The sequence below is a fragment of the Bombina bombina genome, chromosome 5 (genome assembly GCF_027579735.1).
Source record: "Bombina bombina isolate aBomBom1 chromosome 5, aBomBom1.pri, whole genome shotgun sequence".
In the NCBI taxonomy this organism is placed as follows: Eukaryota; Metazoa; Chordata; class Amphibia; order Anura; family Bombinatoridae; genus Bombina; species Bombina bombina.
This window is the reverse complement of record NC_069503.1, coordinates 1,163,528,906-1,163,556,405: the sequence shown is the minus strand read 5'-3', so window position 1 is coordinate 1,163,556,405 and position 27,500 is coordinate 1,163,528,906. Positions and strand designations below refer to the sequence as shown.

The following is a 27,500-nucleotide window of genomic DNA, read 5'->3' as shown; positions in this document are numbered from 1 at the left end:
GGTCTCTCTCTCTCTCTCTTCTGTTTCCCCTCATGTCACTTGTCTTTCTCTCTCTCTGTCTCTGTCTCTGTCTGTCTCTCTCTCCTGTTTCCCCTCATGTATCAGACCAGCATCCACCAGAATTTTTAGTTCCTATGCATATTTTTCTCCTCTTTACCCTGGTCCTTTCTAGTTCACCCCTAGATCTTGTGGTGACTTTACTAATGTCCTCTCTCTCAATCTATCCCTTAGTGACCCAGCTGCACTTTATCCCGGTGGACCTTGGCTCCCCTATTGTACACTGCGCGGTTGCAGATCCCTATGTGGTCATTCTCAGCGCGGAAGGTCATGTCTCCATGTTTGTATTAAAAAGTGACACATACGGGGGGAAAACACACCGTCTCGCTCTGCAGAAGCCCAACCTGCACCATGTGAGTTTCATTGTCATGCTTCCTACATTGGAATTGCACAAAATCATTGTTGTTATCTGAAGGTTCATGTCAGTTTATGTAAGTGACCCTGCTACATACTATACGTTGACAGCGCAGAAAAAGGGATCTGAGTGCCACTGTTAAACAAAATATATAAATTCCCAAATGAATATTTTCTAAACCTACAATTTCCATCAAGAGCAGCCATTCATAGTAAGGACACTTCAGGTTCCACAAACACAAATTTAAGGGACAATCTAGTCAAAATTAAACTGTCATGATTCAGATAGGACATACAGTGTTAAACAACTTTCCAATTTACTTTGATCATCAAATTTGCTTTGTTCTCTTGGCATTCTTTGATGAAAGCTAAGCCTAGGTAGGTTCATATGATTTCTAAGCCCTTGAAGGCCGCCTCTTATTTCAGTGCATTTTGACAGTTTTTCACAGCTAGACTAGTTCACAGTTGCCATATACTGTATATAACATTGTGCTCACTTCAGTGGAGTTACCTCTGATTGGCTAAAATGCAAGTCTATCAAAAGAACTGAAATAAGGAGGCAGTCTGCAGAGGCTTAGATACAAGGTAATCAGAGGTAAAAAGTGTCTTAAAGGGACAGTAAACATTAATAAATTATAGCCTGAAATTAAATTTGTACCTTTTAAAAAATGAGATCTGTCTAACTTTGCAGAGTGCAGTGGAAGCATTTTAATTTATATTTCTTTCCAATGGCATGGGGAGTCCACAAATCCATTCCAATTACTAGTTGAAATTCAACTCCTGGCCACCAGGAGGAGGCAAAGAACACCCCAACAGAGCTGTTATATGTCACGCCCATTACCCATAGTCCCCAGTCATTCTTTGCCTTGAACATCGGGAGTATGTGCAAAGATTTTAGCGCGTAGAGCGTTATGGCTTAAGTCCTGGTCTGCTGATGTTTCATCAAAATCTAAGCTGTTGACCTTTCCTTTCAAAGGTAAGACCCTATTCGGCCCTGAATTGAAAGAGATCATTTCTGATATCACTGGAGGGAAGGGTCATGCCCTCCCTCAGGATAGGGCAAATAAGACGAGGACCAAGCAAAATAATTTTCGTTCCTTTCGAAACTTCAAAGGTGGTTCCGTTTCCTCTTCCCCTGCTGCGAAGCAAGAGGGGAACTTTGCTCAATCCAGGCCAGTCTGGAGACCTAACCAGGCTTGGAACAAGGGTAAACAGGCCAAGAAGCCTGCTGCTGCCACCAAGACAGCATGAAGGGGTAGAACCCGATCCGGGACCGGATTTAGTAGGGGGCAGACTCTCTCTCTTTGCTCAGGCCTGGGCAAGAGACGTTCAGGACTCCTAGTCAGTAGAAATCGTAACCCAGGGATATCTTCTAGATTTCAAGGATTCTCCTCTAAGGGGGGAGGTTCCATCTTTCTCAATTGTCTGTAAACCCGACAAAAATAGAGGCGTTATTACACTGTGTAGAAGACCTTTTTACCATGGGAGTGATCTGCCCAGTTCTGAAAGCATAACAGGGGCAGGGGTTCTACTCCAATCTGTTTGTGGTTCCCAAAAAAGAGGTAACGTTCAGACCAATTCTAGATCTCAAGATCCTAAACCAATTCCTAAGAGTCCCATCTTTCAAGATGGAGACCATTCTGACTATTTTACCAATGATCCAGGAGGGTCAATATATGACCACCGTGGACTTAAAGGATGCGTATCTACACATTCCTATCCACAAAGATCATCACCAATTCCTCAGGTTTGCCTTTCTGGACAAGCATTACCAGTTTGTGGCTCTTCCCTTCGGGTTGGTCACGGCACCACGAATCTTCACAAATGTGCTAGGGTCCCTTCTGGCGGTCCTAAGGCAGAAGTGGTGCCTTCCGTTTAGGTTCCTGTCTTGTCCCTCCCTTCATCCGTGTCCTAAAGCTTTGGTATTGGTATCCCACAAGTAAGGATGAAACCGTGGACTCGGTACATGGCAAAAGAATGAAATTTATCAGGTAAGCATTTCGGACATTGTTACTAAGGAGTGGGATAGACCAGCTATTCCGTTCTCTCCCCCTCCTGTTTTTATGAAAATGTTCCCCATATCAGACACCATAAAGGACTCATGGCAGACGGTCCCTAAGGTGGAGGGAGCTATTTCTACTCTGGCTAAGCATACAACTATACCTATTGAAGACAGTTGTGCTTTCATTGATCCTATGGATAAAAAATTAGAGGGTCTCCTAATGAAAATTTTTGTTCATCAAGGTTTTCTTCAACCTATAGCATGCATTGTTCCTGTAACCACTGCGGCTGCCTTTTGGTTTGAGGCTCTGGAAGAGGCTCTTCAGATGGAGACCCCACTAGATGATATTTTGGACAGAATTAAGGCTCTTAAAGGGCCACTGTAAGTAAATATTTTCTATGCCTGTTACTAACTACCTACCCCAAATACGCTTTTTATCAATAGCATTTCATTAACATATCTCTACCGTATATCAGAAATCTTGTCTGCAAATGTAATTGTTTTCCAAACCCACTCCGTGGGTATCCTTTGCTCTGTACCAATCCGTTTACAATACCTAGGTTCCAAAATGGCGCTTTAAACACAAAGTTATTGGTTTAGGTATTTTGAACATGCAGTGCTGAAAATAGTGGGCAGGATAACGTGACATCATCGGTGAATAAAAGATATAACTTTTAGAACTTTATGAAACTTCGTTTTGGAGAAAATATAGGTCAGTAAGTTTTAATTAATGTTTATTAACTTTAATATGTTAGTTGTTTAGCTTAAAAATTATAACAGAAAGTAATCCTTTAAGTTGGCTAATTCTTTTAATACAGACGCCGCTTTTCATCTTGCTAAGTTAGCAGCAAATAATTCAGGTTTTGCCGTTTTAGCGCCTAGAGCGTTATGGCTTAAGTCCTGGTCAGCTGATGTGTCATCTAAATCTAAGCTTTTGTCCATCCCTTTCAAAGGTAAGACCCTATTCGGGCCTGCACTGAAAGAGATCATTTCAGACATTACTGGAGGGAAGGGCCATACCCTCCCTCAGGATAAGTCAAATTAGTCAAGGACCAAACAAAATCATTTTTGTTCCTTTTCGAAACTTCAACAGTGGTCCCACTTCCTCTTCCTCTGCTGCAAAGCAAGAGGGGAGCTTTGCTTAATCCAAGCCAACCTGGAGACCTAATTAGGCTCGGAACAAGGGTAAACAGGCCAAAAATCCTGCTGCTGCCACTAAGTCAGCATGAAGGGGTAGCCCCCGATCCGGGACCGGATCTAGTAGGGGGCAGACTCTCTCTCTTTGCTCAGGCCTGGGCAAGAGACATTCAGGATTCCTGGGCAGTAGAAATTGTAACCCAGGGATACCTTCTAGATTTCAAGGATTCCCCTCCAAGGGGGAGGTTCCATCTTTCTCAATTGTCTGTAAACCCCACAAAAAGAGAGGGGTGTTTACGCTGTGTAGAAGACATTTTTACCATGGGAGTGATCTGCCCAGTTCCAAAAGCAGAACAGGGGCAGAGGTTCTACTCCAATCTGTTTATAGTTCCCAAAAAGGAGGGAACCTTCAGACCAATTCTGGATCTCAAGATCCTAAACCAATTCCTAAGAGTCCCATCTTTCAATATTGAGACCATTCGGACTATCTTACCATTGATCCAGGAGGGTCAATATATGACCACCGTGGACTTAAAGGGACAGTCTAGGCCAAAATAAACTTTCATGATTCAGATAGAGCATGTAATTTTAAAAAAATTTCCAATTTACTTTTATCACCAATTTTGCTTTGTTCTCTTGGTATTCTTAGTTGAAAGCTTAACCTAGGAGGTTCATATGCTAATTTCGTAGACTTTGAAGCCCACCTCTTTTCAGATTGCATTTTAACAGTTTTTCACCACTAGAGGGTGTTAGTTCACATATTTCATATAGATAACACTGTGCTCGTGCACGTGAAGTTATCTAGGAGCAGGCACTGATTGGCTAGACTGCAAGTCTGTCAAAAGAACTGAAAAAAGGGGCAGTTTGCAGAGGCTTAGATACAAGATAATCACAGAGGTTTAAAGTATATTATTATAACTGTGTTGGTTATGCAAAACTGGGGAATGGGTAATAAAGGGATTATCTATCTATTAAAACAATAAAAATTCTGGTGTAGACTGTCCCTTTAAAGGATGCGTATCTACACATTCCTATCCACAAAGATCATCACCAGTTCCTCAGGTTTGCCTTTCTGGACAAGCATTATCAGTTTGTGGCTCTTCCTTTCGGGTTGGCCACGGCGCCACGAATCTTCACGAAGGTGCTAGGGTCCCTTCTGGTGGTTCTAAGCCCACGGGGCATAGCAGTGGCGCCTTTTCTAGACGACATTCTAATTCAAGCGTCGACATTCCAACTAGCCAAGTCTCACATGGACTTAGTGTTGGCCTTTCTAAGATCTCACGGGTGGAAGGTGAACGTAAAAAAGAGTTCTCTTTCCCCCCTCACAAGAGTTTAATTTCTAGGGACTCTGATAGACTCAGTGGACATGAAAATATTTCTGACGGAGGTCAGGAAATCAAAGATTTCTTCTGTTAAGTGTGATCAGTCCACGGGTCATCATTACTTCTGGGATATTACTCCTCCCCAACAGGAAGTGCAAGAGGATTCACCCAGCAGAGCTGCATATAGCTCCTCCCCTCTACGTCACTCCCAGTCATTCTCTTGCACCCAACGACTAGATAGGATGTGTGAGAGGACTATGGTGATTATACTTAGTTTTATATCTTCAATCAAAAGTTTGTTATTTTAAAATAGCACCGGAGTGTGTTATTATCTCTCTGGCAGAGTTTGAAGAAGAATCTACCAGAGTTTTTGTTATGATTTTAGCCGGAGTAGTTAAGATCATATTGCTGTTTCTCGGCCATCTGAGGAGAGGTAAACTTCAGTTCAGGGGACAGCGGGCAGATGAATCTGCATAGAGGTATGTAGCAGTTTTTATTTTCTGACAATGGAATTGATGAGAAAATCCTGCCATACCGATATAATGTCATGTATGTATACTTTACACTTCAGTATTCTGGGGAATGGTACTTCACTAGAATTACACTGTAAGAAATACATAAAGCTGTTTAATAACTAGAGATTATGTTTAACGTTTTTGCTGGAATGTAAAATCGTTTTCATTTGCTGAGGTACTGAGTGAATAAATGTTTGGGCACTATTTTTCCACTTGGCAGTTGCTTAATCTGTTTTCTGACAGTTTCTGTTCTCCCTCACTGCTGTGTGTGAGGGGGAGGGGCCGTTTTTTGGCGCTTTTACTACGCATCAAATATTTCAGTCAGCAACTCATTGTATTCCCTGCATGATCCGGTTCATCTCTACAGAGCTCAGGGGTCTTCAAAACTTATTTTGAGGGAGGTAATTTCTCTCAGCAGAGCTGTGAGAATTATAGTTTGACTGAGACAAAAAAACGTTTATTCTGTAATTTGTTTCCTGCTTTCAGAATTTGTTATCTTTGCTAATGGGATTAAACCTTTGCTAAAGTTGTGTTGTTTACAAGGATTGAGGCTATAACTGTTTCAATTTATTAATTTTCAACTGTCATAGATCTTCTGTGCTTCTTAAAGGCACAGTACGTTTTAATATTATTCTAATTGAATTGTATTTCCAAGTTGCAAGTTTATTTGCTAGTGTGTTAAACATGTCTGATTCAGAGGATGATACCTGTGTCATTTGTTGCAATGCCAAAGTGGAGCCCAATAGAAATTTATGTACTAACTGTATTGATGCTACTTTAAATAAAAATCAATCTGTACAAATTGAACAAATTTCACCAAACAACGAGGGGAGAGTTATGCCGACTAACTCGCCTCACGTGTCAGTACCTACATCTCCCGCTCAGAGGGAGGTGCGTGATATTGTAGCGCCGAGTACATCTGGGCGGCCATTACAAATCACATTTCAGGATATGGCTACTGTTATGACTGAGGTTTTGGCTAAATTACCAGAACTAAGAGGTAAGCGTGATCACTCTGGGGTGAGAACAGAGTGCGCTGATAATATTAGGGCCATGTCAGACACTGCGTCACAGGTGGCAGAACATGAGGACGGAGAACTTCATTCTGTGGGTGACGGTTCTGATCCAAACAGACTGGATTCAGATATTTCAAATTTTAAATTTAAACTGGAAAACCTCCGTGTATTACTAGGGGAGGTGTTAGCGGCTCTGAATGATTGTAACACAGTTGCAATACCAGAGAAAATGTGTAGGTTGGATAAATATTTTGCGGTACCGACGAGTTCTGAGGTTTTTCCTATACCTAAGAGACTTACTGAAATTGTTACTAAGGAGTGGGATAGACCCGGTGTGCCGTTCTCACCCCCTCCGATATTTAGAAAAATGTTTCCAATAGACGCCACCACAAGGGACTTATGGCAAACGGTCCCTAAGGTGGAGGGAGCAGTTTCTACCTTAGCTAAGCGTACCACTATCCCGGTGGAGGATAGCTGTGCTTTTTCAGATCCAATGGATAAAAAGTTAGAGGGTTACCTTAAGAAAATGTTTGTTCAACAAGGTTTTATATTGCAACCCCTTGCATGCATTGCGCCGATCACGGCTGCAGCGGCATTCTGGATTGAGTCTCTGGAAGAGAACATTGGTTCAGCTACTCTGGACGACATTACGGACAGGCTTAGAGTCCTTAAACTAGCTAATTCATTCATTTCGGAGGCCGTAGTACATCTTACTAAACTTACGGCGAAGAATTCAGGATTCGCCATTCAGGCACGCAGGGCGCTGTGGCTAAAATCCTGGTCAGCTGATGTTACTTCTAAGTCTAAATTGCTTAATATACCTTTCAAAGGGCAGACCTTATTCGGGCCCGGGTTGAAAGAGATTATCGCTGACATTACAGGAGGTAAAGGCCATGCCCTGCCTCAGGACAAAGCCAAAGCCAAGACTAGACAGTCTAATTTTCGTTCCTTTCGTAATTTCAAAGCAGGAGCAGCATCAACTTCCTCTGCACCAAAACAGGAAGGAGCTGTTGCTCGCTACAGACAAGGCTGGAAACCTAACCAGTCCTGGAACAAGGGCAAGCAGACTAGGAAACCTGCTGCTGCCCCTAAAACAGCATGAATTGAGGGCCCCCGATCCGGGATCGGATCTAGTGGGGGGCAGACTTTCTCTCTTCGCCCAGGCTTGGGCAAGAGATGTTCAGGATCCCTGGGCGCTAGAGATAATATCTCAGGGATACCTTCTGGACTTCAAATACTCTCCTCCAAGAGAGAGATTTCATCTGTCAAGATTGTCAACAATCCAGACAAAGAAAGAGGCGTTTCTACGCTGCGTACAAGAGCTCTTGTTAATGGGAGTAATCCATCCAGTTCCACGATCGGAACAGGGACAGGGGTTTTACTCAAATCTGTTTGTGGTTCCCAAAAAAGAGGGAACTTTCAGACCAATCCTGGACTTAAAGATCCTAAACAAATTCCTAAGAGTTCCATCGTTCAAGATGGAGACTATTCGGACAATTTTACCTATGATCCAAGAGGGTCAGTACATGACCACTGTAGATTTAAAAGATGCTTACCTTCACATACCGATTCACAAGGATCATTATCGGTACCTAAGGTTTGCCTTCCTAGACAGGCATTACCAGTTTGTGGCTCTTCCATTCGGATTGGCTACAGCTCCAAGAATCTTCACAAAGGTTCTGGGTGCTCTTCTGGCGGTACTAAGACCGCGGGGAATCTCGGTAGCTCCATACCTAGACGACATTCTGATACAAGCTTCAAGCTTTCAAACTGCCAAGTCTCATACAGAGTTAGTGCTGGCATTTCTAAGGTCACATGGATGGAAGGTGAACGAAAAGAAAAGTTCACTCGTTCCACTCACAAGAGTTCCCTTCCTGGGGACTCTTATAGATTCTGTAGAAATGAAGATTTACCTGACAGAGGACAGGCTAACAAGACTTCAAAGTGCTTGCCGCACCCTTCATTCCATTCAACACCCGTCAGTGGCTCAATGCATGGAGGTAATCGGCTTAATGGTAGCGGCAATGGACATAGTACCCTTTGCACGCTTACACCTCAGACCACTGCAACTATGCATGCTAAGTCAGTGGAATGGGGATTACTCAGACTTATCCCCTTCTCTGAATCTGGATCAAGAGACCAGAAATTCTCTTCTATGGTGGCTTTCTCTGCCACATCTGTCCAGGGGGATGCCATTCAGCAGACCAGACTGGACAATTGTAACAACAGACGCCAGCCTTCTAGGTTGGGGTGCCGTCTGGAATTCTCTGAAGGCTCAGGGACAATGGAGTCAGGAGGAGAGTCTCCTGCCAATAAACATTCTGGAATTGAGAGCAGTTCTCAATGCCCTCCTGGCTTGGCCCCAGTTGACAACTCGGGGGTTCATCAGGTTTCAGTCGGACAACATCACGACTGTAGCTTACATCAACCATCAGGGAGGGACAAGAAGCTCCCTAGCTATGATGGAAGTATCAAAGATAATTCGCTGGGCAGAGTCTCACTCTTGCCACCTGTCAGCAATCCACATCCCGGGAGTGGAGAACTGGGAGGCGGATTTCTTAAGTCGTCAGACTTTTCATCCGGGGGAGTGGGAACTTCATCCGGAGGTCTTTGCCCAAATACTTCGACGTTGGGGCAAACCAGAGATAGATCTCATGGCGTCTCGACAGAACGCCAAGCTTCCTCGTAACGGGTCCAGATCCAGGGATCCAGGAGCAGTCCTGATAGATGCTCTGACAGCACCTTGGGACTTCAGGATGGCTTACGTGTTTCCACCCTTCCCGTTGCTTCCTCGATTGATTGCCAGAATCAAACAAGAGAGAGCATCAGTGATTCTAATAGCACCTGCGTGGCCACGCAGGACTTGGTATGCAGACCTGGTGGACATGTCATCCTGTCCACCTTGGTCTCTACCTCTGAAACAGGACCTTCTGATACAGGGTCCCTTCAAACATCAAAATCTAACTTCTCTGAAGCTGACTGCTTGGAAATTGAACGCTTGATTTTATCAAGACGTGGGTTTTCTGAGTCAGTTATTGATACCTTAATACAGGCTAGGAAACCTGTTACCAGAAAGATTTACCATAAGATATGGCGTAAATACCTATATTGGTGTGAATCCAAAGGTTACTCTTGGAGTAAGGTTAGGATTCCTAGGATATTGTCTTTTCTACAAGAAGGTTTAGAAAAGGGTTTATCTGCTAGTTCTTTAAAGGGACAGATCTCAGCTCTGTCCATTCTGTTACACAAACGTCTGTCAGAAGTTCCTGACGTCCAGGCTTTTTGTCAGGCTTTGGCCAGGATTAAGCCTGTGTTTAAAACTGTTGCTCCACCATGGAGTTTAAACCTTGTTCTTAATGTTTTACAGGGCGTTCCGTTTGAACCCCTTCATTCCATTGATATAAAGTTGTTATCTTGGAAAGTTCTATTTTTAATGGCTATTTCCTCGGCTCGAAGAGTCTCTGAATTATCAGCCTTACATTGTGATTCTCCTTATTTGATTTTTCATTCGGATAAGGTAGTCCTGCGTACTAAACCTGGGTTCTTACCTAAGGTAGTTACTAACAGGAATATCAATCAAGAGATTGTTGTTCCTTCTTTATGCCCAAATCCTTCTTCAAAGAAGGAACGTCTACTGCACAACCTGGATGTAGTCCGTGCTCTAAAATTTTACTTACAGGCAACTAAGGAATTTCGACAAACGTCTTCTCTGTTTGTCATTTACTCTGGGCAGAGGAGAGGTCAAAAAGCTTCCGCTACCTCTCTTTCTTTTTGGCTTCGTAGCATAATTCGTTTAGCTTATGAGACTGCTGGACAGCAGCCTCCTGAAAGAATTACAGCTCATTCTACTAGAGCTGTGGCTTCCACTTGGGCCTTCAAGAATGAGGCCTCTGTTGAACAGATTTGCAAGGCTGCAACTTGGTCTTCGCTTCATACTTTTTCCAAATTTTACAAATTTGACACTTTTGCTTCATCGGAGGCTATTTTTGGGAGAAAGGTTCTTCAGGCAGTGGTTCCTTCTGTATAAAGAGCCTGCCTATCCCTCCCGTCATCCGTGTACTTTTGCTTTGGTATTGGTATCCCAGAAGTAATGATGACCCGTGGACTGATCACACTTAACAGAAGAAAACATAATTTATGCTTACCTGATAAATTCCTTTCTTCTGTAGTGTGATCAGTCCACGCCCGCCCTGTTTTTAAGGCAGGTAAATATTTTTTAATTTATACTCCAGTCACCACTTCACCCTTGGCTTTTCCTTTCTCGTTGGTCCTTGGTCGAATGACTGGGAGTGACGTAGAGGGGAGGAGCTATATGCAGCTCTGCTGGGTGAATCCTCTTGCACTTCCTGTTGGGGAGGAGTAATATCCCAGAAGTAATGATGACCCGTGGACTGATCACACTACAGAAGAAAGGAATTTATCAGGTAAGCATAAATTATGTTTTTGTCCACCTGCCGAGCTCTTTACTCCATTTCTCGGCCGTCAGTGGCTCAGTGTATGGAGGTAATCGGTCTAATGGTAGCGGCAATGGACATAGTTCCGTTTGCTCGCTTGCATCTCAGAGCACTGCAACTATGCATGTTCAATCAGTGGAATGGGGATTATGCGGATTTATCTCCTCAGAAAATCTGGATCAAGAGACCAGAGACTCTCTTCTTTGGTGGTTGTCACAGGATCATCTGTCCCAGGGAATGTGTTTCCGCAGGCCAGAATGGGTTATAACGACGACAGACGCCAGCCTTCTGGGCTGGGGTGCAGTCTGGAATTCCCTGAAAGCTCAGGGTTTGTGGACTCGGGAGGAGGCTCTCCTACTGATAAATATTCTAGAATTAAGAGCGATATTCAATGCTCTCCAGGCATGGCCTCAGCTGGCTTCGGCCAGATTCATCAGGTTTCAGTCGGACAACATCACGACTGTGGCTTATATCAATCATCAGGGCGGAACAAAGAGTTCCTTAGCGACGATAAAGGTCTCAAGGATAATCCGATGGGCAGAGGCTCACTCTTGCCATCTGTCAGCGATCTATATCCCAGGTGTAGAGAACTGGGAGGCAGATTTTCTAAGTCGTCAGACTTTTCATCCGGGGGAGTGGGAACTCCATCCGGAGGTGTTTGCTCAACTGGTTCGGCTATGGGGCACACCAGAATTGGATCTGATGGCGTATCGTCAGAACACCAAACTTCCCCGTTACGGCTCCAGTTCAAGAGATCCTCAGGCTGTACTGATAGATGCTCTAGCAGTACCCTGGTCGTTCAACCTGGCTTATGTGTTCCCACCTTTCCCTCTCCTATGTCTGATTGCCAGAATCAAACCAGAGAGAGCATCGGTGATTTTGATAGCGCCTGCGTGGCTACGCAGGACTTGGTATGCAGACCTGGTGGACATGTCATCTCTTCCACCATGGTCTCTGCCACTTAGACAGGACCTTCTGATTCAAGGTCCATTCAAGCATCCAAATCTAATTTTTCTGCAACTGACTGCTTGGAGATTAAACGCTTGATTCTATCAAAGCGGGGTTTCTATGAGTCAGTCGTAAATACCTTGATTCAGGCTCAAAAGCCTGTAACCAGGAAAATTTATCATAAGATATGGAGTAAATATCTGTTTTGGTGCGAATCCAAAGGCCTCTCCTGGAGTAAAATCAGGATTCCTAGGATTTTGTCTTTTCTCCAAGAGGTATTGGAGAAAGGATTGTCAGCTAGTTCCCTAAAAGGACAGATATCTGCTCTGTCTATTTTGTTGCACAAGCGTCTGGCAGATGTTCCAGACGTTCAGGCTTTTTGTCAGGCTTTAGCTAGAATTAAACCTGTGTTTAAACCTGTTGCTCCGCCATGGAGTCTAAATTTAGTTCTTAGAGTTCTTCAGGGGGTTCTGTTTGAACCCATGCATTCCATAGATATTAAGCTTTTATCTTGGAAAGTTTTGTTCCTAGTTGCTATCTCTTCAGCTCAAAGAGTTTCTGAACTATCTGCATTACAATGTGACTCACCTTATCTTGTGTTCCATGCTGATAAGGTGGTTTTGCGTACCAAGCCTGGGTTCCTACCTAAGGTTGTTACTAACAGGAATATCAATCAAGAAATTGTTGTTCCTTCTCTGTGTCCTAATCCTTCTTCTAAGAAGGACCGTCTGTTGCACAACTTGGAACGCGGTTCGTGCTTTGAAATTTTATTTGCAGGCAACCAAAGATTTTTGTCAAACATCTTCTTTGTTGTCTATTCTGGAAAGCGTAGGGGTCAAAAGGCTACGGCGACTTCTTTCCTTTTGGCTGAAAAGCATCATCCGTTTGGCTTATGAGACTGCTGGACAGCAGCCTCCTGAAAAGATTACAGCTCATTCTACTAGAGCGGTAGCTTCTACATGGGCTTTTAAAAATGATGCTTCTGTTGAACAGATTTGTAAGGCTGTGACTTGGTCTTCGCTCCATACCTTTTCAAAATTTTACAAATTTGATACTTTTGCTTCTTCGGAGGCTATTTTTGGGAGAAAGGTTTTGCAAGCAGTGGTGCCTTCTGTTTAGGTTCCTGTCTTGTCCCTCCCTTCATCCGTGTCCTAAAGCTTTGGTATTGGTATTCCACAAGTAAGGATGAATCCGTGGACTCGGTACATCATGCAAATGAAAACAAAATTTATGCTTACCTGATAAATTTCTTTCTTTTGCGATGTACCGAGTCCACGGCCCGCCCTGTCTATTCAAGACAAATGGTATTTTTTATTAAAAACTTCAGTCACCTCTGCACCTTATAGATTCTCCTTTTTTCTTCCTTGTCCTTCGGTCGAATGACTGGGGGGTGGAGTTAAGGGGGGAGCTATATAGACAGCTCTGCTGTGGTGCTCTCTTTGCCACTTCCTGTTAGGAAGGACAATATCCCACAAGTAAGCATGAATCCGTGGACTCAGTACATCGCAAAAGAAAGAAATTTATCAGGTAAGCATAAATTTAGGTTTTTTTAATAAACCTAAGGCACCTCTATTCCCTTGTTATCTTTTTCCATTTTCCTTTGGCCAAATGACTGGGGATTATGGGTAATGGGAGTGACACTTAACAGCTGTGCTGTGGTGTTCTTTGCCTCCTCCTGGTGGCCATGAGTTGAATTTCCTCTAGTAATTGGAATGGATTCATGGACTCTCCATGCCAGGAAAGAAATACATTTATCAGGTAAGCATACATTTTGTTGGTTTTTTACTTACCCAAGCACAAATCCACAGGCTGTCTACAAATCCGGAGCTTTTTTTCAATTGTTGCCATCCTGGCCCCTGCAGCCAACAGTAGATTGAACATCCGTCTTCTCTCAGTTTGACAGTGCGCATTCCCTCTCTCCCTGCGCATGCGCGCTACATCTACCCGACAGCTATATGCACAGAATATCAATGCTTCGTGCATTGAGATTCTCAGAGTCACTCCTATAGACGAACGCAATTATACGATGCAAAATAAAAAAATTTAAAATATATATATACAACCAAAAAACACACACATACATATATATTTTACAGAATAACTGAGTGAAATTGATATGAAAATGGCTGACTGATACTGTGTTTCTATATTTATTGTTCATAAAAAAATACTTGCGGTTATCCAGGTTTGCCATACATTTTAGGACAAGAATAAAAACTAAAAATGTGTTCAGCTATGCAAAAAGAATAAAATAGCGTACAGGTAGTAATTAGGGTTGCACCGATACCGATACTAGTATCGGTACCGATACCAAGTACTTGCATGAGTACTTGTACTCGTGCAAATGCACCGATACTTAAACCGATACATAGAAACATAGATATTGACGGCAGATAAGAGCCATAGGCCCAGCAAGTCTGCCCGACCTTACCTAACAGTATAAACTTATCTAGTTCGTTGGATAGCCCTATGCTTGTCCCATGCATTTTTAAAGTCCCCCACAGTGTTTGTTGCTACTACCTCTTGAGGAAGTTTATTCCATAAATCAATCACTCTTTCTGTAAAGAAGTGCTTCCTCAAATTACTCCTGAATCTACTACCCTTTAGCTTGAGCTCATGACCCCTTGTTCTTGAATTTTCCATTTTATGTAAAATACCCACAGTCTCAGTTTTACCAAACCCTTTAATGTACTTGAAAGTTACTATCATATCACCTCTTTCCCTTCTCTCCTCTAAGCTATACATATTTAGGTCATTGAGCCTATCCTGGTAAGTTTTATTTTTTAGACCATGTACCATTTTGGTAGCCCTCCTTTGCACAGATTCAAGTTTGTTAATATCCTTCTGAAGATATGGCCTCCAGAACTGCACACAATACTCAAAATGAGGCCTAACTAATGATCTATAAAGTGGCATAAGAACCTTACTATTTCTGCTGTAAATACCTCTACCAATACATCCAAGCATTCTGCTAGCCTTACTCGCTGCATTACTACATTGTTTACTAAGTTTTAAATCATCTGAAATAATAATTCCCAAGTCCTGTTCCTTATCTGTAACAGTCAGTAAAGTGTCATTGAGTCTGTAATTAACATTTGGATTTTTCTTCCCTAAATGCATTATTTTACACTTTGCTGTGTTAAACTTTAGATCCCAGTCGTTTGTCCAATCCTCCAATTGTTGTATATCACTTCTCATTTTGTCTACCCCCCCGGAACATCCACTCTGTTGCAAATTTTTGTATCATCTGCAAAGAGACATACTTTCCCCTGTAGCCCTTTGCTGATATCGCAGATAAATATGTTAAACCTCCACTTACTACCCATATGCTATCTTGTGGTGTTTTTTTCAAACTGCATGTTCACATTTCATTTAAAGCTGGAGTGGAGACTAAACTAAAAATTGTTTACTACTGTTCTGCCAATACAAATTGCTCTTATTTGTATTATTGTAGGAGAGATCACTGTACCTCATTCAGACAAACCCCTGAAGTACTGGGCAGTTAATAAACTGAGATTTCCAGCTCTGGCTAAAATGGCTTAAAAATATCTTTCTGCCCCATGCTGTAGTGTGGAAAGTTGAACCTCCTTACTGATAGCAAAAACAGACTTATAGCTGAACATGCAGAGATGCTTCTGTTCCTTAATAACTTACTGATAGCAGAAACAGACTTATAGCTGAACATGCAGAGATGCTTCTGTTCCTTAATAACTTACTGATAGCAGAAACAGACTTATAGCTGAACATGCAGAGATGCTTCTGTTCCTTAATAAGAACTTACTGATAGCAGAAACAGACTTATAGCTGAACTTGCAGAGATGCTTCTGTTCCTTAATAAGAACTTACTGATAGCAGAAACAGACTTTTATAGCTGAACATGCAGAGATGCTTCTGTTCCTTAATAAGAACTTACTGATAGCAGAAACAGACTTTTATAGCTGAACATGCAGAGATGCTTCTGTTCCTTAATAAGAACTTACTGATAGCAGAAACAGACTTATAGCTGAACATGCAGAGATGCTTCTGTTCCTTAATAAGAACTTGCTGATAGCAGAAACAGACTTATAGCTGAACATGCAGAGATGCTTCTGTTCCTTAATAAGAATTTACTGATAGCAGAAACAGACTTATAGCTGAACATGCAGAGATGCTTCTGTTCCTTAATAAGAACTTACTGATAGCAGAAACAGACTTATAGCTGAACATGCAGAGATGCTTCTGTTCCTTAATAAGAACTTACTGATAGCAGAAACAGACTTATAGCTGAACATGCAGATTCTTCTGTTCCTTAATGAGAACTTACAGATAGCAGAAACAGACTTATAGCTGAACATGCAGAGATGCTTCTGTTCCTTAATAAGAATTTACTGATAGCAGAAACAGACTTATAGCTGAACATGCAGAGATGCTTCTGTTCCTTAATAAGAACTTACTGATAGCAGAAACAGACTTATAGCTGAACATGCAGAGATGCTTCTGTTCCTTAATAAGAACTTACTGATAGCAGAAACAGACTTATAGCTGAACATGCAGAGATGCTTCTGTTCCTTAATAAGAACTTACTGATAGCAGACAAACTTATAGCTGAACATGCAGAGATGCTTCTGTTCCTTAATAAGAACTTACTGATAGCAGAAACAGACTTATAGCTGAACATGCAGAGATGCTTCTGTTCCTTAATAAGAATTTACTGATAGCAGAAACAGACTTATAGCTGAACATGCAGAGATGCTTCTGTTCCTTAATAAGAATTTACTGATAGCAGAAACAGACTTATAGCTGAATATGCAGAGATGCTTCTGTTCCTTAATGAGAACTTACTGATAGCAGAAACAGACTTATAGCTGAACATACAGAGATGCTTCTGTTCCTTAATAAGAACTTACTGATAGCAGAAACAGACTTATAGCTGAACATGCAGAGATGCTTCTGTTCCTTAATAAGAACTTACTGATAGCTGAAACAGACTTATAGCTGAACATGCAGAGATGCTTCTGTTCCTTAATAAGAACTTACTGATAGCAGAAACAGACTTATAGCTGAACATGCAGGGATGCTTCTGTTCCTTAATAAGAACTTACTGATAGCAGAAACAGACTTATAGCTGAACATGCAGAGATGCTTCTGTTCCTTAATAAGAACTTACTGATAGCAGAAACAGACTTATAGCTGAACATGCAGAGATGCTTCTGTTCCTTAATAAGTCTGTTTCTGCTATCAGTAAGTTCTTATTAAGGAACAGAAGCATCTCTGCATGTTCAGCTATAAGTCTGTTTCTGCTATCAGTAAGTTCTTATTAAGGAACAGAAGCATCCCTGCATGTTCAGCTATAAGTCTGTTTCTGCTATCAGTAAGTTCTTATTAAGGAACAGAAGCATCTCTGCATGTTCAGCTGTAAGTCTGTTTCTGCTATCAGTAAGTTCTTATTAAGGAACAGAAGCATCTCTGCAAGTTCAGCTATAAGTCTGTTTCTGCTATCAGTAAGTTCTTATTAAGGAACAGAAGCATCTCTGCATGTTCAGCTATAAGAACTTACTGATAGCAGAAACAGATATATAGCTGAACATACAGAGATGCTTCTGTTCCTTAATAAGAATTTATTGATAGCAGAAACAGACTTATAGCTGAATATGCAGAGATGCTTCTGTTCCTTAATAAGAACTTACTGATAGCAGAAACAGACTTATAGCTGAACATGCAGAGATGCTTCTGTTCCTTAACAAGAACTTACTGATAGCAGAAACAGACTTATAGCTGAACATGCAGAGATGCTTTTGTTCCTTAATAAGAACTTACTGATAGCAGAAACAGACTTATAGCTGAACATGCAGAGATGCTTCTGTTCCTTAATAAGAACTTACTGATAGCAGACAAGCTTATAGCTGAACATGCAGAGATGCTTCTGTTCCTTAATAAGAACTTACTGATAGCAGAAACAGACTTATAGCTGAACATGCAGAGATGCTTCTGTTCCTTAATAAGAACTTACTGATAGCAGACAAACTTATAGCTGAACATGCAGAGATGCTTCTGTTCCTTAATAAGAACTTACTGATAGCAGAAACAGACTTATAGCTGAACATGCAGAGATGCTTCTGTTCCTTAATAAGAATTTACTGATAGCAGAAACAGACTTATAGCTGAACATGCAGAGATGCTTCTGTTCCTTAATAAGAATTTACTGATAGCAGAAACAGACTTATAGCTGAATATGCAGAGATGCTTCTGTTCCTTAATGAGAACTTACTGATAGCAGAAACAGACTTATAGCTGAACATACAGAGATGCTTCTGTTCCTTAATAAGAACTTACTGATAGCAGAAACAGACTTATAGCTGAACATGCAGAGATGCTTCTGTTCCTTAATAAGAACTTACTGATAGCTGAAACAGACTTATAGCTGAACATGCAGAGATGCTTCTGTTCCTTAATAAGAACTTACTGATAGCAGAAACAGACTTATAGCTGAACATGCAGGGATGCTTCTGTTCCTTAATAAGAACTTACTGATAGCTGAAACAGACTTATAGCTGAACATGCAGAGATGCTTCTGTTCCTTAATAAGATCTTACTGATAGCAGAAACAGACTTATAGCTGAACATGCAGAGATGCTTCTGTTCCTTAATAAGTCTGTTTCTGCTATCAGTAAGTTCTTATTAAGGAACAGAAGCATCTCTGCATGTTCAGCTATAAGTCTGTTTCTGCTATCAGTAAGTTCTTATTAAGGAACAGAAGCATCTCTGCATGTTCAGCTATAAGTCTGTTTCTGCTATCAGTAAGTTCTTATTAAGGAACAGAAGCATCTCTGCATGTTCAGCTATAAGTCTGTTTCTGCTATCAGTAAGTTCTTATTAAGGAACAGAAGCATCTCTGCAAGTTCAGCTATAAGTCTGTTTCTGCTATCAGTAAGTTCTTATTAAGGAACAGAAGCATCTCTGCATGTTCAGCTATAAGAACTTACTGATAGCAGAAACAGATATATAGCTGAACATACAGAGATGCTTCTGTTCCTTAATAAGAATTTATTGATAGCAGAAACAGACTTATAGCTGAATATGCAGAGATGCTTCTGTTCCTTAATAAGAACTTACTGATAGCAGAAACAGACTTATAGCTGAACATGCAGAGATGCTTCTGTTCCTTAACAAGAACTTACTGATAGCAGAAACAGACTTATAGCTGAACATGCAGAGATGCTTTTGTTCCTTAATAAGAACTTACTGATAGCAGAAACAGACTTATAGCTGAACATGCAGAGATGCTTCTGTTCCTTAATAAGAACTTACTGATAGCAGACAAGCTTATAGCTGAACATGCAGAGATGCTTCTGTTCCTTAATAAGAACTTACTGATAGCAGAAACAGACTTATAGCTGAACATGCAGAGATGCTTCTGTTCCTTAATAAGAACTTACTGATAGCAGAAACAGACTTATAGCTGAACATGCAGAGATGCTTCTGTTCCTTAATAAGAATTTACTGATAGCAGAAACAGACTTATAGCTGAACATGCAGAGATACTTCTGTTCCTTAATAAGAATTTACTGATAGCAGAAACAGACTTATAGCTGAATATGCAGAGATGCTTCTGTTCCTTATTTAGAACTTACTGATAGCAGAAACAGACTTATAGCTGAACATGCAGGGATGCTTCTGTTCCTTAATAAGAACTTACTTATAGCTGAACATGCAGAGATGCTTCTGTTCCTTAATAAGAGCTTACTGATAGCAGAAACAGACGTATAGCTGAACATGCAGAGATGTTTCTGTTCCTTAATAAGTCTGTTTCTGCTATCAGTAAGTTCTTATTAAGGAACAGAAGCATCTCTGCATGTTCAGCTATAAGTCTGTTTCTGCTATCAGTAAGTTCTTATTAAGAAACAGAAGCATCCCTGCATGTTCAGCTATAAGTCTGTTTCTGCTATCAGTAAGTTCTTATTAAGAAACAGAAGCATCCCTGCATGTTCAGCTATAAGTCTGTTTCTGCTATCAGTAAGTTCTTATTAAGGAACAGAAGCATCTCTGCATGTTCAGCTATAAGTCTGTTTCTGCTATCAGTAAGTTCTTATTAAGGAACAGAAGCATCTCTGCATGTTCAGCTGTAAGTCTGTTTCTGCTATCAGTAAGTTCTTATTAAGGAACAGAAGCATCTCTGCAAGTTCAGCTATAAGTCTGTTTCTGCTATCAGTAAGTTCTTATTAAGGAACAGAAGCATCTCTGCATGTTCAGCTATAAGAACTTACTGATAGCAGAAACAGATATATAGCTGAACATACAGAGATGCTTCTGTTCCTTAATAAGAACTTACTGATAGCAGAAACAGACTTATAGCTGAACATACAGAGAGGCTTCTGTTCCTTAATGAGAACTTACTGATAGCAGAAACAGACTTATAGCTGAACATGCAGAGATGCTTCTGTTCCTTAATGAGAACTTACTGATAGCAGAAACATTCTTACAGCTGAACATACAGAGATGCTTCTGTTCCTTAATAAGAACTTACTGATAGCAGAAACAGACTTATAGCTGAACATGCAGAGATGCTTCTGTTCCTTAATAAGAACTTACTGATAGCAGAAACAGACTTATAGCTGAACATGCAGAGATGCTTCTGTTCCTTAATAAGAACTTACTGATAGCAGAAGCAGACTTATAGCTGAACATGCAGAGATGCTTCTGTTCCTTAATGAGAACTTACTGATAGCAGAAACAGACTTATAGCTGAACATAGAGATGCTTCTGTTCCTTAATAAGAACTTACTGATAGCAGAAGCAGACTTATAGCTGAACATGCAGAGATGATTCTGTTCCTTAATAAGAACTTACTGATAGCAGAAACAGACTTATAGCTGAACATAGAGATGCTTCTGTTCCTTAATAAGAACTTACTGATAGCAGAAGCAGACTTATAGCTGAACATGCAGAGATGATTCTGTTCCTTAATAAGAACTTACTGATAGCAGAAACAGACTTATAGCTGAACATACAGAGATGCTTCTGTTCCTTAATAAGAACTTACTGATAGCAGAAACAGACTTATAGCTGAACATGCAGAGATGCTTCTGTTCCTTAATAAGAACTTACTGATAGCAGAAACAGACTTACAGCTGAACATGCAGAGATGCTACTGTTCCTTAATAAGAACTTACTGATAGCAGAAACAGACTTACAGCTGAACTTGCAGAGATGCTTCTGTTCCTTAATAACTTACTTATAGCTGAAGATGCAGAGATGCTTCTGTTCCTTAATAAGAACTTACTGATAGCAGAAACAGACTTATAGCTGAACATACAGAGATGCTTCTGTTCCTTAATAAGAACTTACTGATAGCAGAAACAGACTTTTATAGCTGAACATGCAGAGATGCTTCTGTTCCTTAATAAGAACTTACTGATAGCAGAAACAGACTTTTATAGCTGAACATGCAGAGATGCTTCTGTTCCTTAATAAGAACTTACTGATAGCAGAAACAGACTTATAGCTGAACATACAGAGATGCTTCTGTTCCTTAATAAGAACTTACTGATAGCAGAAACAGACTTATAGCTGAACATGCAGAGATGCTTCTGTTCCTTAATAAGAACTTACTGATAGCAGAAACTGACTTATAGCTGAACATGCAGAGATGCTTCTGTTCCTTAATAAGAACTTACTGATAGCAGAAACAGACTTATAGCTGAACGTGCAGAGATGCTTCTGTTCCTTAATAAGAACTTACTGATAGCAGAAACAGACTTATAGCTGAACATGCAGAGATGCTTCTGTTCCTTAATAAGAACTTACTGATAGCAGAAACAGACTTTTATAGCTGAACATGCAGAGATGCTTCTGTTCCTTAATAAGAACTTACTGATAGCAGAAACAGACTTATAGCTGAACATGCAGAGATGCTTCTGTTCCTTAATAAGAACTTACTGATAGCAGAAACAGACTTATAGCTGAACATGCAGAGATGCTTCTGTTCCTTAATAAGAACTTACTGATAGCAGAAACAGACTTATAGCTGAACATGCAGAGATGCTTCTGTTCCTTAATAAGAACTTACTGATAGCAGAAACAGACTTATAGCTGAACATGCAGAGATGCTTCTGTTCCTTAATAAGAACTTACTGATAGCAGAAACAGACTTATGGCTGAACATGCAGAGATGCTTCTGTTCCTTAATAAGAACTTACTGATAGCAGACAAACTTATAGCTGAACATGCAGAGATGCTTCTGTTCCTTAATAAGAACTTACTGATAGCAGAAACAGACTTATAGCTGAACATGCAGAGATACTTCTGTTCTGTTCCTTAATAAGAACTTGCTGATAGCAGAAACAGACTTATAGCTGAACATGCAGAGATGTTTCTGTTCCTTAATAAGAACTTACTGATAGCAGAAACAGACTTACAGCTGAACATGCAGAGATGCTTCTGTTCCTTAATAAGAACTTACTGATAGCAGAAACAGACATAGCTGAACATGCAGAGATGTTTCTGTTCCTTAATAAGAACTTACTGATAGCAGAAACAGACTTATAGCTGAACATGCAGAGATGCTTCTGTTCCTTAATAAGAACTTACTGATAGCAGAAACAGACTTATAGCTGAACATGCAGAGATGCTTCTGTTCCTTAATAAGAACTTACTGATAGCAGAAACAGACTTATAGCTGAACATGCAGAGATGCTTCTGTTCCTTAATAAGAACTTACTGATAGCAGAAACAGACTTAGAGCTGAACATGCAGAGATGCTTCTGTTCCTTAATAAGAACTTACTGATAGCAGAAACAGACTTATAGCTGAACATGCAGAGATGCTTCTGTTCCTTAATAAGAACTTACTGATAGCAGAAACAGACTTAGAGCTGAACATGCAGAGATGCTTCTGTTCTGTTCCTTAAAAAGAACTTGCCACTAACTTTTGAAAAATGATTCTAATTGCTAGATTGCCTTTTATACTGCTATTTCTCATCTTGCACAGTTATGCTCAAAACATACTGTACTCTGAGGAACATCCTTAGCTTATATAATTGCAGGAAGAGTACTCATAGGAAAAATTAAGCTAATCCCAATGAACACTCATCCTGCAATTATAGGACTAGTTTTAGATTACATTTGATTGGTAAGCTTTACCAATGCTCTGGTCACATTTCCAACTCCATAGCCTTTAAGGTGTAATGAGAGCATTGGTAAAGCTTACCAGTCAGATGTAATCTAGCCCATAGTGTTGTTCACCACGATTAAACCGTATTCTGTTCTATTTTTTACTGTATGGCACTTTTGGTTGGTTGCAATTTTATATTTGTTATTTATTGTTGTTGTTAATATATTTAATTGTAATATTTTTATTTCTAAACATGTTCTGTGAACTTTGTGACAAATAAAACTGGTTTTATTATTTCATAATGTCTTTTGAGCTACAGTCCTTCATAATTATAAAGAAGGAATCTTAAAAAAATAGTCTGTATTGTGCTTGGTAAACTGTCACATGACATAAAAAAGTATTGGTAATGGGTATCGGTGAGTATTTGAAAACAAGTATCGGTACTTGTACTCGGTCTTAAAAAAAATGGTATCGGTGCAACCCTAGTAGTAATATTTTACGTTTATAATAAAGTGAAGACATGTTGAAATAAATGTGGCTTCAATGTCATACATATTTTATAACACTATGATGAACATTCATGGTTATGAAATAAATATATAATTGTTCAGTATTAATCTATTATTTGCTTGTACCAGTCTATGGGGTAATAATTGACTCACAATGCGGGAAGCATCACGATGCACTGCCTATATTGTCAAGCCGACTTTGAGTGTTACACATGCGCAAGGGAAGAGGGAATGCGAGCTCCGGATTTGAATATGGGCGGTAGAAAAAAAAAAAATCTCCAGCTTCATGGGCGGATAGTGGAGTTCTAATATAGAACATTTTTATATTCATTTTGAAACGCTTCTGTAGCGCTTATGCTCTGCATTTTAAGATAAATAATATTACAATAACTTCTTATTACTAAGGTAAACTTTCATTTTATTTCAAGTGTCGGTTATGCAAAGCTGGGGAATGGGTAATAAAGGGTTATCTAGCTTGTTAATCAATTACTGTCCCTTTTAAGTAAAAAAAAGTCTTATTGAAAAGGGTGTACAAGTGCAGTTTTAGGCAGTAAAAAGAGTGAGCCTGACTGGGATCTTCACTTGATCTCTCACTGTTTTTACCTTTTTATCAATTAGAAAAAGAAATTGTGATCTTCGTTCAATAAGATGCGCTGGTGTTGCTTGTTCCTGTATTTGTCACAGCCGCTGCAGTAGGGGCTGAATTACTCTGCTTCTTTCACAGCCGCTGCAGTGGGGGCTGAATTACTCGGCTTCTGTCACAGCCGCTGCAGTAGGGGCTGAATTACTCTGCTTCTGTCACAGCCGCTGCATTGGTGTCTGAATTACTCTGCTTCTGTCACAGCCGCTGCAGTAGGGGCTGAATTACTCTGCTTCTGTCACAGCCGCTGCAGTGGGGGCTGAATTACTCTGCTTCTGTCACAGCCGCTGCAGTGGGGGCTGAATTACTCTGCTTCTATCACAGCCGCTGCAGTAGGGGCTGAATTACTCTGCTTCTGTCACAGCCGCTGCAGTAGGGGCTGAATTACTCTGCTTCTGTCACAGCCGCTGCAGTAGGGGCTGAATTACTCGGCTTCTGTCACAGCCGCTGCAGTAGGGGCTGAATTACTCTGCTTCTGTCACAGCCGCTGCAGTAGGGGCTGAATTACTCTGCTTCTATCACAGCCGCTGCAGTGGGGGCTGAATTACTCTGCTTCTGTCACAGCCGCTGCAGTGGGGGCTGAATTACTCTGCTTCTGTCACAGCCGCTGCAGTGGGGGCTGAATTACTCTGCTTCTGTCACAGCCGCTGCAGTGGGGGCTGAATTACTCTGCTTCTGTCACAGCCGCTGCAGTAGGGGCTGAATTACTCTGCTTCTGTCACAGCCGCTGCAGTAGGGGCTGAATTACTCTGCTTCTGTCACAGCCGCTGCAGTAGGGGCTGAATTACTCGGCTTCTGTCACAGCCGCTGCAGTAGGGGCTGAATTACTCTGCTTCTGTCACAGCCGCTGCAGTAGGGGCTGAATTACTCTGCTTCTATCACAGCCGCTGCAGTAGGGGGCTGAATTACTCTGCTTCTGTCACAGCCGCTGCAGTAGGGGGCTGAATTACTCTGCTTCTGTCACAGCCGCTGCAGTGGGGGCTGAATTACTCTGCTTCTGTCACAGCCGCTGCAGTAGGGGCTGAATTACTCTGCTTCTGTCACAGCCGCTGCAGTGGGGGCTGAATTACTCTGCTTCTGTCACAGCCGCTGCAGTGGGGGCTGAATTACTGGGCTTCTGTCACAGCCGCTGCAGTGGGGGCTGAATTACTCTGCTTCTGTCACAACCGCTGCAGTAGGGGGCTGAATTACTCGGCTTCTGTCACAGCCGCTGCAGTGGGGGCTGAATTACTCTGCTTCTGTCACAGCCGCTGCAGTGGGGGCTGAATTACTCTGCTTCTGTCACAGCCGCTGCAGTAGGGGGCTGAATTACTCTGCTTCTGTCACAGCCGCTGCAGTGGGGGCTGAATTACTCTGCTTCTGTCACAGCCGCTGCAGTAGGGGCTGAATTACTCTGCTTCTGTCACAGCCGCTGCAGTAGGGGCTGAATTACTCTGCTTCTGTCACAGCCGCTGCAGTGGGGGCTGAATTACTCTGCTTCTGTCACAGCCGCTGCAGTAGGGGCTGAATTACTCTGCTTCTGTCACAGCCGCTGCAGTGGGGGCTGAATTACTCTGCTTCTGTCACAGCCGCTGCAGTAGGGGCTGAATTACTCTGCTTCTGTCACAGCCGCTGCAGTGGGGGCTGAATTACTCTGCTTCTGTCACAGCCGCTGCAGTAGGGGCTGAATTACTCTGCTTCTGTCACAGCCGCTGCAGTAGGGGCTGAATTACTCTGCTTCTGTCACAGCCGCTGCAGTGGGGGCTGAATTACTCGGCTTCTGTCACAGCCGCTGCAGTAGGGGCTGAATTACTCGGCTTCTGTCACAGCCGCTGCAGTAGGGGCTGAATTACTCTGCTTCTGTCACAGCCGCTGCAGTGGGGGCTGAATTACTCTGCTTCTGTCACAGCCGCTGCAGTAGGGGCTGAATTACTCTGCTTCTGTCACAGCCGCTGCAGTAGGGGCTGAATTACTCTGCTTCTGTCACAGCCGCTGCAGTGGGAGCTGAATTACTGGGCTTCTGTCACAGCCGCTGCAGTAGGGGCTGAATTACTCTGCTTCTGTCACAGCCGCTGCAGTGGGGGCTGAATTACTCTGCTTCTGTCACAGCCGCTGCAGTAGGGGGCTGAATTACTCTGCTTCTGTCACAGCCGCTGCAGTAGGGGGCTGAATTACTCTGCTTCTGTCACAGCCGCTGCAGTAGGGGCTGAATTACTCTGCTTCTGTCACAGCCGCTGCAGTAGGGGGCTGAATTACTCTGCTTCTGTCACAGCCGCTGCAGTAGGGGCTGAATTACTCTGCTTCTGTCACAGCCGCTGCAGTAGGGGCTGAATTACTCTGCTTCTGTCACAGCCGCTGCAGTAGGGGCTGAATTACTCTGCTTCTATCACAGCCGCTGCAGTAGGGGCTGAATTACTCTGCTTCTGTCACAGCCGCTGCAGTGGGGGCTGAATTACTCTGCTTCTGTCACAGCCGCTGCAGTGGGGGCTGAATTACTCGGCTTCTGTCACAGCCGCTGCAGTAAGGGCTGAATTACTCGGCTTCTATCACAGCCGCTGCAGTGGGGGCTGAATTACTCTGCTTCTGTCACAGCCGCTGCAGTAGGGGCTGAATTACTCTGCTTCTGTCACAGCCGCTGCAGTAGGGGCTGAATTACTCTGCTTCTGTCACAGCCGCTGCAGTGGGGGCTGAATTACTCTGCTTCTGTCACAGCCGCTGCAGTAGGGGCTGAATTACTCTGCTTCTGTCACAGCCGCTGCAGTAGGGGGCTGAATTACTCTGCTTCTGTCACAGCCGCTGCAGTAGGGGGCTGAATTACTCTGCTTCTGTCACAGCCGCTGCAGTAGGGGCTGAATTACTCTGCTTCTGTCACAGCCGCTGCAGTAGGGGCTGAATTACTCTGCTTCTATCACAGCCGCTGCAGTAGGGGCTGAATTACTCTGCTTCTGTCACAGCCGCTGCAGTGGGGGCTGAATTACTCGGCTTCTGTCACAGCCGCTGCAGTGGGGGCTGAATTACTCGGCTTCTGTCACAGCCGCTGCAGTAAGGGCTGAATTACTCGGCTTCTATCACAGCCGCTGCAGTAGGGGCTGAATTACTCTGCTTCTGTCACAGCCGCTGCAGTAGGGGCTGAATTACTCTGCTTCTGTCACAGCCGCTGCAGTAGGGGCTGAATTACTCTGCTTCTGTCACAGCCGCTGCAGTAGGGGCTGAATTACTCGGCTTCTGTCACAGCCGCTGCAGTGGGGGCTGAATTACTCTGCTTCTGTCACAGCCGCTGCAGTAGGGGCTGAATTACTCTGCTTCTGTCACAGCCGCTGCAGTGGGGGCTGAATTACTCTGCTTCTGTCACAGCCGCTGCAGTGGGGGGCTGAATTACTCTGCTTCTGTCACAGCCGCTGCAGTAGGGGCTGAATTACTCTGCTTCTGTCACAGCCGCTGCAGTGGGGGCTGAATTACTCGGCTTCTGTCACAGCCGC

General features: G+C 42.3%; 1 protein-coding gene across 1 annotated transcript in view; it reads left to right on the top strand.

Annotated features, from left to right (window-relative positions):
• Positions 1-27,500, top strand: part of CPSF1 (cleavage and polyadenylation specific factor 1) — a gene marked incomplete in the record, with an annotated part of 548,143 nt that overhangs the window by 312,577 nt on the left and 208,066 nt on the right. Inside the window, 1 exon segment of the mRNA XM_053715990.1 lies at positions 232-410. Coding sequence (XP_053571965.1) covers positions 232-410 — 179 coding nt within the window.